This window comes from Apteryx rowi, unplaced genomic scaffold (assembly GCF_003343035.1).
Source record: "Apteryx rowi isolate R43461 unplaced genomic scaffold, aptRow1 scaffold_223, whole genome shotgun sequence".
Lineage (NCBI taxonomy): Eukaryota > Metazoa > Chordata > Aves > Apterygiformes > Apterygidae > Apteryx > Apteryx rowi.
In genome coordinates, this window is record NW_020448564.1 from 742,450 (window position 1) to 755,662 (window position 13,213).

The 13,213-nt window shown below is 37.3% G+C and overlaps 1 protein-coding gene across 7 annotated transcripts in view; it reads left to right on the forward strand.

Annotated features, from left to right (window-relative positions):
• Nucleotides 1-1,689: 1,689 nt before the first annotated feature.
• TNRC6B (trinucleotide repeat containing 6B) overlaps nt 1,690-13,213 on the forward strand; it is a 66,855-nt gene continuing 55,331 nt past the window's right edge. For 3 of the 7 annotated variants that reach the window (XM_026065069.1, XM_026065073.1, XM_026065074.1), the window contains exons 1-4: nt 2,657-2,787; nt 7,165-7,252; nt 10,402-10,423; nt 12,466-12,810. In XM_026065069.1, coding sequence (XP_025920854.1) covers nt 2,735-2,787; nt 7,165-7,252; nt 10,402-10,423; nt 12,466-12,810 — 508 coding nt within the window. In that variant the 5' untranslated portion in view covers nt 2,657-2,734. Of the gene's footprint in view, nt 1,711-2,646; nt 2,788-3,735; nt 4,307-7,164; nt 7,253-10,401; nt 10,424-12,465; nt 12,811-13,213 lie in introns of those variants that run through there. The other 4 variants (XM_026065070.1, XM_026065072.1, XM_026065075.1 and 1 more) reach the window with 4 other exon arrangements.

Below are 13,213 nucleotides of genomic sequence, written 5' to 3' on the forward strand. Positions count from 1 at the left end.
ACAGTGTTAGTGAACGTGGTATGCTGATGTTTTAAGTTGGATATTTTCTACAGCAACTTCAAATTACTGATGTTTTGCTATGATAAAGGCATATCAGTTGTTCCAGATATGCTATTTAAAGTAAGCAAACTTCTTGCAGTGACGTTGCTTTGGCTTTCAGCCAAAGAGAAGAAAAAAGCAGCTTGCTTTGACATCTTCACTGGCAAACAACTTTTGCCTTTTGAAAACAGTTTTACAGAGCCCTTTAAAAACACATTTTTCTAAAGTTTTCCTGTTTAAATACATGTGACGTGTATATACTATATTTTTTATATATGTAATATATGTAATATTTATGTATATTTATATTAATATATTTTATGTATATATAAAATGTGTGCAATTGGGGGGGACTTTTATTTATTGTGTTACATATTATATATATATCCATATATATTTGTGTATATTTTTATACTCTGGTTTTCAGGGTGCTTTTCTGAGAGGTCCATGGTTTTTTCCTTATGCACATCAGAATTCCTTTGTCCTAAAGTAATTTCAGACTCTGTTTTTAGCAGGTCACCTAAGACTGTTTTTTTTTTTTTTTTTTTTTTTTTTTTTTAAAGACTATCTTCTTTTTTACTATTTTCTTTATGGCTTATATTTGTCTATTTTATGCTTGTGAGCATGACTTAAAAATGAAGGCGGTTAGTGTTGCGCATTTGAACATTTTTCTTTTTAATAAAATAAATGAATCCTATTCAGAACCTTTTGATCCACAAGATCATAATTCTTTGCATGGTTTATTCTAGTGGAAGTTACTTTACCTTTAGGAATTCAGGGTCTGTCAACTCTGGGACTTATCCAGTGCTGTGTTAACCTCGTCTGCTTGTTCTGTCTACACAGGCTAGAGCGAGCACACCTGAGGTGTGTTTGTGCACACCRTACTCTTCTCATGCTGTTGAAATAATTGAGCATGTACATTAAAGTGTAGTAAGTTGAATGGAGGTAGAAGTTAAGCTGCAAAACAAATTTCAATATATGCATTGTAAGCTTTCCATACTACAGTGGCAGTGACTTTTATTTTGCTTTCATTCCTAGTTCACTGATTTGATTTTAAAGCTTTTGTCTAGCGTAAGCTTTGGAAGGACTTGATTGCTAGCATTCGTTGCTGCAGCAAGAAAGTACTKTTTTTGAGAAGGAAGAACTGAAGTCTCGGGTACTCATTTGGGAGTTTATAGATTGCTTATATCATCATTGTGTGCGGCCTTTGTTACAATCATCTTATACTTTAAAATGTATTTATGTGTAAATACCCTTATGTTGGAGGACTATCCCAATACCCCTGTGACAGCTAGGAAAGTTGCACAGCTGGTAAGCAACAATGCTAGGGCTGCATATGCACAGCGTGGGGGAGAGGGCTAAATACAGTCCAGTTCAGAAGCAGCATTTTCCTTTATGTATTATTACAATTTAGGAGTCAGTTTCAAAAGGATATACAGTCAGTTTGATCTAAAAGATTTTCCTCCTCCTATTTATACAATTTATAGCGTTTTAACTGAGAGTTGTGTGTATGGGTGTGGAGCAATGGTGTCATACAATAAGGCTGCAGTTTCATGTAATTACAACCAATTTAACATGTTGCTTCTCTGAAAAGGGAAGATTTCCTGCTGCTCGGGTGTGCTGCTTCTGCTGCTCATCTGATAAAATGGAATTAGTTTAGCACATTAAAAAGTGTGTGCTGGGGGGGAGAGGAGGCAGGTTTCCAGATTAGTTTTGGTGATTTGAATTGAATTGCCATACAGTCAGCTGAGTTCCGGAGAAGGCTCAAACAAGGGAAGGGCAGGGAGAGTACTCAGTTTTTAAAAAAGAAAAAGAGTACAAGTAGAAGAAAATGAAACCTAGCTTGCTTTTTTTTTGGTCAGCGAGTTGTTGATGTAGTATAAAGACAGCTTACTTTCCTCTAAGATCATGCTTGAATAGGTTAAGAGAGGAGCTTTTGCCTTGGAATAGTGTGTGGCCTTGAGCTTGTTATGAAGGTATTCTGCAGCACATCTGAGAGACCGCTGTAGGCAACTTAGTACTGCTGGTGTCCAGGGTGTATACTTTATCTAAATTTTGTGGTAGTGAAGAAACTTTCGGAAGCAAGAACTTGTAGCTACAGTTAATTGGAAATTCTTCCTGCCTGAGGTCTTGACCAAGTTCAAAAGATGGTTAGATACCTCATGGTAGATTAAATTCCTGTTTTAGCCCCCAAAGTGTGAGTGTTTTGACCCGTTTTTAAATATTTATAATACTTCTGTTCTTCCTGGAAGAAGATAAATTTGTCCACAATTTGCAGAAAGATCGTAAATCATCCTGTGCTTGCTACCGTGCAGAGACCAGGATGTACCTGTGCTCTGTTACAGTATAGATAAGCCTGGTTAACTGTAGTGGAAGAAAGTAAAGGGGGGAGGAGTGAGTAGGAGAGAAGATGACTCTCAGTTCTGGTATCAAGACTGCATCTTAGCTTACGAGCTGCTTCCTAATGCTGTTATATTATTGTCTGATAGCACTGCGGAAGGAATTGAGAGTTGTGTATGCTAAAGTGCCACTCCTGAGTTTCTAGGAATTTGCTTTTGTTATGTGTTTATGTTTTTGTGTGACTTTACTTTGAGGGTGATCTTACAGGGTTGGGAGGGGGGAGTTGTATAGACTAATGTTATATGTGGTGCATTATCTCTCCATCTCAAAGCATGTTGCCAGCAGATAATATATAATGCGTCATCCCATTTCACCTTCAGTTGGCGATAGCAAGAACTTGGAAGGAAGGTAACTTGTGTGGTCTACCTGTGCCTCAAGTCCATATGTCCCAAAAATAAGGAGTGTTTGTAAAATAAGAGTTTTCTGGAAAAATCAGTGTTAGGATTTTGAAGGAAATTAGTGTTTCCAAAATTGGTAAATTGTTTGGGAATACTCATTCACAGAATATGAATCGCAGAGGAGGGTATGCTTCTTGAATGCCTTGGGGGCAGTAGGGAGGAGATGGCTTTATGTTGATAATGACTGGGCTTCACATCTATTTCATGGTTTTTTTGTTTAGTTAACTAGCTAGAAAATCTCCTTTTCTCTAAAATAATTGTTTTTGTCTTAGCTGAAGGAGGTTTTTATGAGAACTTAAGGTATTGAGTGTACTGCATCATAGCTACAGAGATTTTAAATAAAATTGTGAATTAAAAGCTATAGATTCTCTTCATTTGTTAGCTGTTAATGTGCTGTATTTTTAATACTTGAAAATAAATTCTTTAACAGTTTTTTTTAATGTTTTTAAATAAAATGTTGATTCTAAGATTTTGTGGAAAACATTGAAAGTACAATTATTAGGCAGTATTTTTAAAAGCTGCACATGCTTTCTGGAAGAAACCTAGAGTCAAAAGCTGGCTGCTGGTTGCTATTTAGCAAACTTCCTCTTCAGAGTTGTGGTGTGTTGGTATTCCCATAACTATTTGTTGGTAACAAAAAACGGAACCACACCCCATTGTATTACTCTGAATTCCCTTGCTGATGAATTTTCTCCCCACGTTGATCTTGTCAGTATAAGCGACTGGTAGCACATGGTGGACCCTGGCTTCCTCAAGTGGGTCAGAAAGAATCGTTGTTTAGCTAATGATAGAAGATTGATAGGCAGCACTTTCTTCGAGGGGGGGAAAAAATCAGTGAGAAGGTTTTGTTTATCTTAAATTTACTGGAACACTTAACTCTGCATTTTTTTTTCTCTAGTCTACTTTGGTCTCTGCAGTTTGCATTGAACGCTACTTTGTGTAATTCTGTAGTCAGAGTGAAGAGGACCAGAAAAGACTGAGAGCTTGTCAGTGTTCATCAGCCTGCGATACATGGTGTTCCAGAAAACATCAAGACAAAACAGCGCACACCCCCTTATACCCCACCAAAAATGCAACCAGACCATTGTATTGTTGCCCTTTCTTTTGTACGTTGTTTTCAAATATGCTAACCTGCAGCCATTGCTGACTGGCTTGACTGAAAGCCAGGTGACACTAGTTTTATCAGCATAATTATAATTTTAATTATAAAGCATTATAATGCTTTCATGGTAAAGTTAATGTTGTTCAAGTTTGTTGCTAGTGAAGTATTTTTGTATAACTCTTAGTACCCACTGTCAAAAAACAGAAGTCCTTTTTAATGAGGGGGTCCTCTGAATAAAAGGCAAGAAACTCTGATCTTGCATGCAACTGAAAAGAAAAACTATAGATTAGAAAACTGAAAATATAAGTAGTGAAATGAAGGGAAGAGTGAAAGTGGGAAGATGGCAAGTGTGATATCCAAAATTATGGTAAGCTGTTTTCTCCCTCATTTGATGATCTTGGAACATAATGTTATGTTATGAGCCTGTCGGTATCTCTGATTCTTCTTCTGTCACGTGGAGAGAATAAGCTCATATTTCCTATGTTTGTGAGGTTTCCATTATGTTTGGTCAAGAACTTTATGGTCTTTCCTGTTTTAGCCCAAGTGTTCAGATGCCTTTCAGCTCAGTAGAATTCAGGTATGTTGTGAATTGAAGCCTAAATTACTAGGTACTGATTTGGTCACTTCGCTGTAGTGACTGACAGATGTGCTCAGTGGAATATTAAGTACGCATCGCTAAGAAAACAACAGAAGGAGGGAATGTAGTCATTCAAAACAAAAGGCTTCTCTGCAATCTTAATACCGCAGATAGTTGTTCATATATATCTAAAAGCAAGGTGGCAACAGCAGCATCTCCCTTTTCTCTACTTGTCATCAAAAGGACAGGTGGCCTTAACAGGGTATTTACTTTCAAGCTGTGGATCTTCTATCCTCGGTTCTTTTTATTATTAGTATTGCCTGTCATTGTAAGCCATAGCTTCAGCTTTGATTTCAAAGGTTAGTTTTTTCTGATTCCTTTCCATTTCCTGCTCTTTTGCTTTCAAGGAGAAGGAAGGTGCTCTTAAGTAGAAGGTTAACTGCGTGACAGACAGTTATTGAAACTGGTTTTAGTTTTTAGTCCTATCCTTTCTCAGGAGCTCTCTTAAGACAGTTCGTTCTTGTAGTAGGCAAAAGTTTAAAGKTTTTTTTTGCTTTGTTTTTGAACTAGTACATTTAATAACTGGCACTGCAACACAAAAGATGCTCATAACTTGACAATGTAAAAGTAGTAAGCATGGTCTGAGGTTATAGTAACTTTGAAAGATGTGGATGTCACTGGAGAACCTTTTTTTGTATTGCTTACAATCTCTAGCTTAAAGAAAACTGAAATTTTGTCGTGATGCCATGACAGTACAAAGTGCACTGACCTCCCAGATGCTTTATGTCATTATGCTTGTTAGTAAAACTGAAAACCTGTGGGATTTTTCCTTACTAGTGTGTAGGGTTGGGAAGTGTGCTCTGATCTTCTAGAGTACAGAARAGAGCAAGAACTGACCTGGCTTATGCAGCACTTGACTGAGTGCATAAAACACTGTTCAATATGATATAGAATGCTTGTTTCAGACTTTGTTAAAGGGGGGCCAAGCCTGCCAGTGTGTACAAATTGCACCTGCTCATAACCTGAGGATGGTATTGCTTAGAACTGCTCCTGTCCTTAGCCATCCTACTCTCCTTCCACCAAGGAGAGTCTAACCTCAGGAGACCAGCCAGTGGTTTTATCAGTATCCGTGGAACCTTTATACTTAAAGAGAGTTCTTTAAAGTCCTCTTCTGGATCAGGCTCAGAAACTGTTAACAGATAGCATTTCAAAATATTTTTGTTTCTGTGAATGAAAGTGACTGGTTACGTAAATGTCTCTTTACACACTGTCTTGGCAATATCTGGTGAAAATGCAAACATAAATATTACCTAATGTGATGCAACTTACCACTGGGGGAAAATTCTGAAAAAAAGCTGATGTGACAGCACAGCCACCTCAACTCTTCTTATTTGTGAGCTGTAGTTGCAAAAAAGGACTTGGCTTGTGAACAATTTTAATAAATACTAGTTCAATACTAGTCTAAACTAAAATTTTGTTTCTAAAGCTGTTAATTCTTACAGAATAGTCAACATGATATGTTAAAATAATTCTCCTGCCCCCGCAAAGTGGTACAGGTATTTCTGTGCATTAAAAATTTGGTGTATCATAACTTCACAAATCAGTCTTCATTAATCTGAATGAAAATTGTGGTCTGAAAGATCATAGATTTATCTGTTAGCTGTTTCCCATTTGTAGAATACATATCCCCTTTCTCTGGTCCTGCCCCTGATCTGCCAGATCATGTTTTTACATTAATTGTCTTAATCTTCCCCTGTCTTCCAAGTCACCTGAAATCTTGGAGGTCTTAATTCACTTTAAGCAGGTGAAGAGAATCAATTAATGAAAATGTGATTCACCATAGAAACAGTTCGCCCAATAGCATATATGCAGCAAGTTAACCAATCATTTTCTGGTACATTCATATTTGATGCAAAACATAGCAACAAGATGATAGCTTGACAACAATAGCAGCTGCACTTTTTTTTTTTTTTTTTTTTTAAGGTTCTTATTGCAGCGAGGGGGAGATTCCCTGGAAAGTAATATATAAGTTTCATCACAAAAATTGTGTGAGTGGATACAATAGCCTAGAAATTAAATTAGTGATTTGTATAATAAATGATGGTTTAGATTTGATATGACACTTCTAATCTCTTACAAATGCCATTGCTACAGGCAATAGAATAGTCTCTTTCCCTTGTGAAGATAAATGTCATATCAGACCAAACTATCTTATATTAAATTACAACTTCTCTTTTTTACAATATGAAGAGATTCATGAGACTGTTCATTAAATAATAGCACAACCCAATTAAAAGGATACTTTGGCCAAAACATCTTCCTGATATTTTCTAGTACCAGGCATGTAGTTAATTTATATAGGGTCCTTGCTGCAGAGACCTAAACTGAATAAAGGAATTTTCCATTATGCAGCAAGTGGCATGATTGTGGCCACATTGACCTAGATGGTGGTGTGGGGTTTTTTTTGTTTTGTTTTGTTTTCCTTAATCTCAATCTGACTGGAACCCCTCAAATGTGAATAAAGTTTCACAATCGGAAGAATATATTGCCTTGACTTCTTCTCTTGGGAGGAAGAGRGAGACACTGTGCATGGCTTTGTTTATAGAACTTGATTGTGCTCATACCAGGTTTTTTTAATGTTTTGGCAGAGAGAAGGAGCAAGAAAGGGAAGAACAGTTAATGGAAGACAAGAAAAGGAAAAAAGAGGATAAGAAAAAGAAGGAATCTGCTCAGAAGGTATGTTTTGATATTTGAATTTTCTTATCCAGCTGGAGCATAGTGTTGTTGTTGGTAATAGATTTTTAGCTGGTTTATATTTGAAGTTAAAAACTCCAGCTTGTCTGAAGTCCATTACCATGCATTGATGCTTCATTAAAGGTTTTCTGCCTTTTTTTTTTTTTTTAAAGCTTTCTTTTTTGGTAAGCATTTTTTCTCCTTAGTGTGTCAGGTGGAAAAAAATAAATATTTTTGTGTTATAAAGTATTAATTGTATTGAAGAAATCTCCATCCTTGGAGATGCTCAGAAACCAACAGGACACAGCCATGAACAACCTGCTTTAGGTGATCCTGGTCTGAGCTGGTGGCAGGGGGCTGGAATAGATGATCTCTGGAAGCGTCTTCTAGCCTCAATGATTCTGTGAAATTGGGGGCAGAAGGCTTTACTTTCAATAGTCTCAGGTTTTTTTTGTTTTTTTTTTTTTTTAATGAAAGATCAGATGTTATTCTGTGTTAGATTCTGTAGGTTTTGGCTGAGAAAAGCCACCACTGGCATTCTTTTATGCCAGTTTAATTTTGGCTTGTCTAGGGGATTTTTAAAACCAGCTTTTTCACTGGTTTGGGCAAATCAATTTAAAGCAGGTGTAGTTAAACCAGTGTAGTTCTCCTGTATTTACTTTAGTCTCTATCTTTCCTTTGTGTTAATTCATCCCAAGGCTACTGCAAAATACCAGTAGCTAGAGATTAAGGTTTCTTCATTCTGTCTGATAGTCTCTTTGCTTCAGTGTTGCTGTTTAATGTTCATACAAAAACAAAATGGATGAGATATTTTCAGCTAAGTATGTGCAGAGCCAGGAGGTACTGAACCTTGTACTGAGTAAGTAAAGACTTGAGGATTATATATTGAGGATTATATGCTGATATGCAGTGGTACAACAGAGATCTGAAAAGGTTGTACGTATCATCTTGATAACAGTGCTGTGAGTGTTTGCTGAGGAGTCAGTGCTTTGAATGCAAAGGAGATTGGCCAGCCTTACTGTGTGGCGGCCCCTTTCATGTTAAGTTACTCAGTATGATTGAATGTTATGATACTTTGCCAAAGTCTTGGGAAAGGTAAACACTGTAAATACGTTAATCTCCTAGAGACCGAACTTAGCAGTAATACTTAAGATAGGTATCTAGGAATAGGGAAGCAGGCAACTGAATGGGCAAAACACGGATGTGTGCATTTGTTTTTAATGACTGTGGTGGCGTTCACTAAATAAGCAGGAATAAATGATTTCAGGGTATCTTTTTCCAGATAGTGCTGGTAGTCAGATGTATTAAAATGAGGAGTTTGTATAAAATGAAACAACTCTTTCTGTCTAGATCCCCTGAAACACTTTAAAAAAAAAAAAAAAAAAAGCTTCACCAGAGGTTATACAAGTAAAATTGTAGACTGAATTCCTGTGCTTTGGTGTCCCAGGGGCTGTTTTGTGGCTTGTCAAAGGTTGAGATTGGCTCCACCTTTCCTTTCAGTATATCTGCTCCTGGATTGCCAGCACTTGCAGGTGTTCCTCAGAGAGATGAAGGCTGTAAGTCTGAGATAGTGCTGCTTTTTCTCAGCTTTTGTATTCTAGACCTGAAAAATCACAAGAACAGAGTCTTTTGACTAGATGAGAGATGTAGTGTAGACAAGTACCCTCCCCCGCCAAAGGAAATTGCAGTTGTAGTCGTAGTCTCAAGAACACGTAGTTCTTGAAAGATTGGATAAAATGAGTTTTTCCAAGAAGAGAAGTTTTGTTTACTGAGCATATTTACTATTCACTAAATGTAATGCTGATAGGTTTACTACATTTAAAAATTGGATCCCTGAACTGTTTTTTCCTCTTGGTTTTCTTCTAGTAGTGGAGCATCAGAGTCACTTCGAGTGCATAACAGAATTTTAACTGTGCTCCAAAACCAGGCATAATTTGACACTTATGAGATTTTTAACTAGTGAAGTGAAAATTGACTTCTGGCTTGTTACAGATGTTGGTATGTTTTTGTTGTCTTGGGAGACTTACAGATCACAATTCTGTGAAGTTACGATGCTTAAGATTTTGTATTTTTAGTGAATACTCTGCTTTGCAGATTTCAGTGAGCATCCTTGCAAAATAAATGATGTCAGAGCAATTCAGTGGAGTTTGTCTTTTTATTCTTTACCATACAAAAGAGTTCTGGCTTGGTTGGTTTAAACAAACTGCTTTTTATTTGTGCTTTCATTATTCTATACTGTTACTGTGCTTTCCAGAATTATGGACTAGTTCAGCAATTTCTTTTAAGAATAGGTGTCATAAAGCCTGACACATGATGATCCTTAGGGGTTTTCCCTTATTGTGTAGTGGAACTCATGATCGACAGATTCAAAACATGCTAGAATACGAACGATTCCAGAGAATATGCCAGTGGTATGTTTGTTTCTACTGTAGCTAGAAATCTCTTACACTGTAAGAATATAGAAGTACAGCAAAAGCAAATACTGAGTACACTGGCAGGCAGGATTGCTTACTTTAGTAATCATCTTATTGCATTGAAGAGATTTTGAAGTTGGGCGATTTATAGGTATTGCTGATACTTTTTGTAGTTGTGACAATTAATTCAGTAATGTTTAAGCTTTCTTCTTGTACGAGATGATGTCATGGGAAAAGTGAAATGAGAAGGTGGCAGAGACACAGATTGCTCTCACCTACGGTTACCCTGTGGGAATTTTGTTGTTAGCCACAACAATTGGCTATACAGTACTCTTATATAGAGGGCAGTTTTTATTGCGCTTTAACTGTAATACTTCACCTCCAGAATCTGAAAGAACTGTGGTGGTGTAGCACATGTTTATTAGTGACTTAATCTACATTTGGGATGGGGAAGGCGTAAATATTACAAATCATCATGAGCGAAGTAATTTGCTGTTTTTGCCTGAGACGTTTGCGTCAGGCAGAGGGGTTATAGGAACTGCAGTGTTCTTGAAAACTTAGTTCATATTTGTGACTAGGAATACTTTTTAGACTTCTAGTTCAGCAGCTGATCTTTTTTCATTCAACAAACGCAAATCTTGTATTTAAAATATAAACATTGAACAGGCTGCACTGAATCATGATGGTAACTTTTTAAGTTCTTAAAATTTTATTTACCTTCTTGCTCTTAATTTGCAGGTCACAGATCAAAAAACCAAAGGTAAGAGTGGCAGTTTCTTTGATTGTAAAGAGTTTGTTTGTTTGTTTTATTGACTTGAGCCAAGACTCAGTGTTGATCAAAATTGTTGGAAAAGATGGGCCTTATGAGTCATGGTGAAAAGGTGAATATTCAGAAAAAATAAAAGCTGGAATTATTAAAATGGAGAACCTTAAACTATCTTTCTTGTCAGCATCAGAATCCTCGAAGAGGAATAAAATAGCTTAGCTGAAATATGTAGCCTCACTTTCATTTTTACAATGGTTTTAGGCAAGTAAGCAAAAACTGAAACCACCTACATATTTGGAGTGGAAGATAGAGTACTGCCTATGGTGGGATACCAAACTGAATGAATTGACTTGTTTCTGGAAATTGAAGAGGTAATGAAGTCTAGGCACCTAAAAGTCCAAAAGATGAAGCAAGACTAATGAGTGAACATTTTAAGTGTTTAGCTTGTTCAACTGATCTAAAAATATACTTAATCCTGACTTGTAAGTTTTCTAAAAATAGTATGAGAAAATTGCCATTAAAAAGAATTGACAAAGGAGAACTAAAATAGTAATTTCATTTTACAGCTAAGAACATCTTTTTCTAATTTGGGGACAATGTGAAGTCTATGTAGAGAAGTCAGAAGACCCTCATCAGAACAAAATGTGGGAATAATGCATTTGCAGTTGCCAAAGAGAGACTCCCTTGTTTTGTCTCACTTTTGTCAGACCAGACTGTTGCTGATTACGTTTATATGGTGGGGGGTTGCTAGACATCCCTTTCCAATATTCATCTTCAAAAGAGGCTTAAGTGGATGTATTAAATTTTCTTTGCCTTTGGAGTTTGCCATCGTAGTGAACTACTATGGTTTCTACATACCTGGGTAGATAATGCCTGAATTTCTTTTGCTTTGTTTCAAAAAGCTTGTGGAGAATGTGAATAAGGGAACACAAATCCTTGACTTCTAGAGTTCTTTTAGCCAAATGTATTCAGTTTTGTGAAGGTATTAGCTCCTCAAGGATCCATGTGTTTTTTTCCTCCTCTCCAATACATAACAGCCCTCAGTGGCAGTTTGCCCTAGCTTACAGGGGCACCTGGGGACAAGCTGGGGAACGTTTTGGCAAGTCCGATACCAACAGCATAGGTAGGGCTGCTTTGGGGGAGTAAAGGATATATCACCAGCTTCAACTTTGCACTGCAATAATCCTTGGGCAGCAAGAACAGGGGTAAAGATCTTGTAAAAATGGACTTGGTGTGGAGGTAAGTCCATTTTGTCCACAGAGAGCAACAAGGACTGTGTCATTCCTCCCAGAAAGAAGAGGGTGTTGCGCTTTTTTTTTTTTTTTTTTTTTGGTAGGTTTGGGTTGGTTTTGGATGGGTTTTCTTTTGTTTTGTTTTATTTAGTGAAATAATTAGTGAATTAGTTCATCTTACACAATATTAACAGATATGAGGTATGACTAATGCAGCAGATCAAGGCCAGTGGCCTGTTACATTGGGGCTGGTGAGAGTCAAGCTACTGCTTGTTTCAGAGCAGTATAGAGAACTCGTTTGTTATCTCTGTATTCTGAATAATTTTTCTTCTGTCTTTTTTTTGGCAGTGGCTGCACAGCCACATAAGCAAGTAGAAAACTTAAGATCTGAATTCAGATCTCCCATTTGGATGACGCATAGCATTCCTATTAAACCAAATGAATAGGAGGGAACAGAGATGAAACATAGCAATTACATTTATTTTTATATTATTGACTGCTTAGATTTTAAAACTTCATTTTTGCCCAGGGCGACATTCCTTACCAACTTTAAGCCCCAAATTTCTTGAAAATGTAGGGTGAAATATCTGTGAAGCCAGAGTTTCATCCTGGGGTACAAAGATACGGAAGTGAGAAGTTTACCACTACTACTTTTTCCTGCTTCTTTATTTAAATTATTCTTTGATAAGGTTGAAGTTGTATAGTATTTCAGAGAAAAATGGCATTGTAAGGTTCGCAATGAGTTCTTGTAACTAACAGATTTAAGTGGAAAAAATTCCAATTTTCATTAYTCCTGTTTTTCAGTGCCCGAAGTGACGAAACCAAGTTTAAGCCAACCAGTGGCTGCCAGCCCAATTGGCAACTCTCCATCGCCACCAGTCAATGGTGGCAACAATGCCAAAAGGGTGGCAGTGCCGAACGGACAACCGCCAAGCGCCGCCCGCTACATGCCTCGGGAGGTGCCGCCGCGATTCCGTTGCCAGCAGGACCACAAAGTGTTACTGAAACGTGGGCAGCCCCCTCCACCATCCTGTATGCTCCTTGGCGGTGGAGCAGGGCCTCCTCCCCCAGCGGCACCAGGAGCAAACCCAAACAACGCACAACCAGTGACAGGAGCACTGCTGCAGAGCGACAGTGGGACTGCAACAGGTAAATATATATGTGTATGTATAATATAAATATATGTATTATATATATTAAAAACAGCAAGTAAATGTGTGTGCATGTGTGTATATGTTTATAGCTAAAAATGGATCGCTAAAATTGTGCACAAACGCATTATTATATAATAAAACTCCTCAGATTGCTACTGGAGATCTTTCTGTTACTGTTCTAACACTGCTGAGCCTTAGAATAAGGAAGTATGTGGATTTTGTTTCAAATTTTGGATGTGTTTGTTTTAAAATTGCCAGAATTGCCCCCTTAGATAAGAGCAAGTCAGCATTTCATCTAATACTGTGTGGTAACGTGACAGAAGTCACTGCTGATTTCTCTGTAGTGTAGTTGGTTTCTTTTCCTCTGTAGTACACATTATCTTATTACACCAATTGGT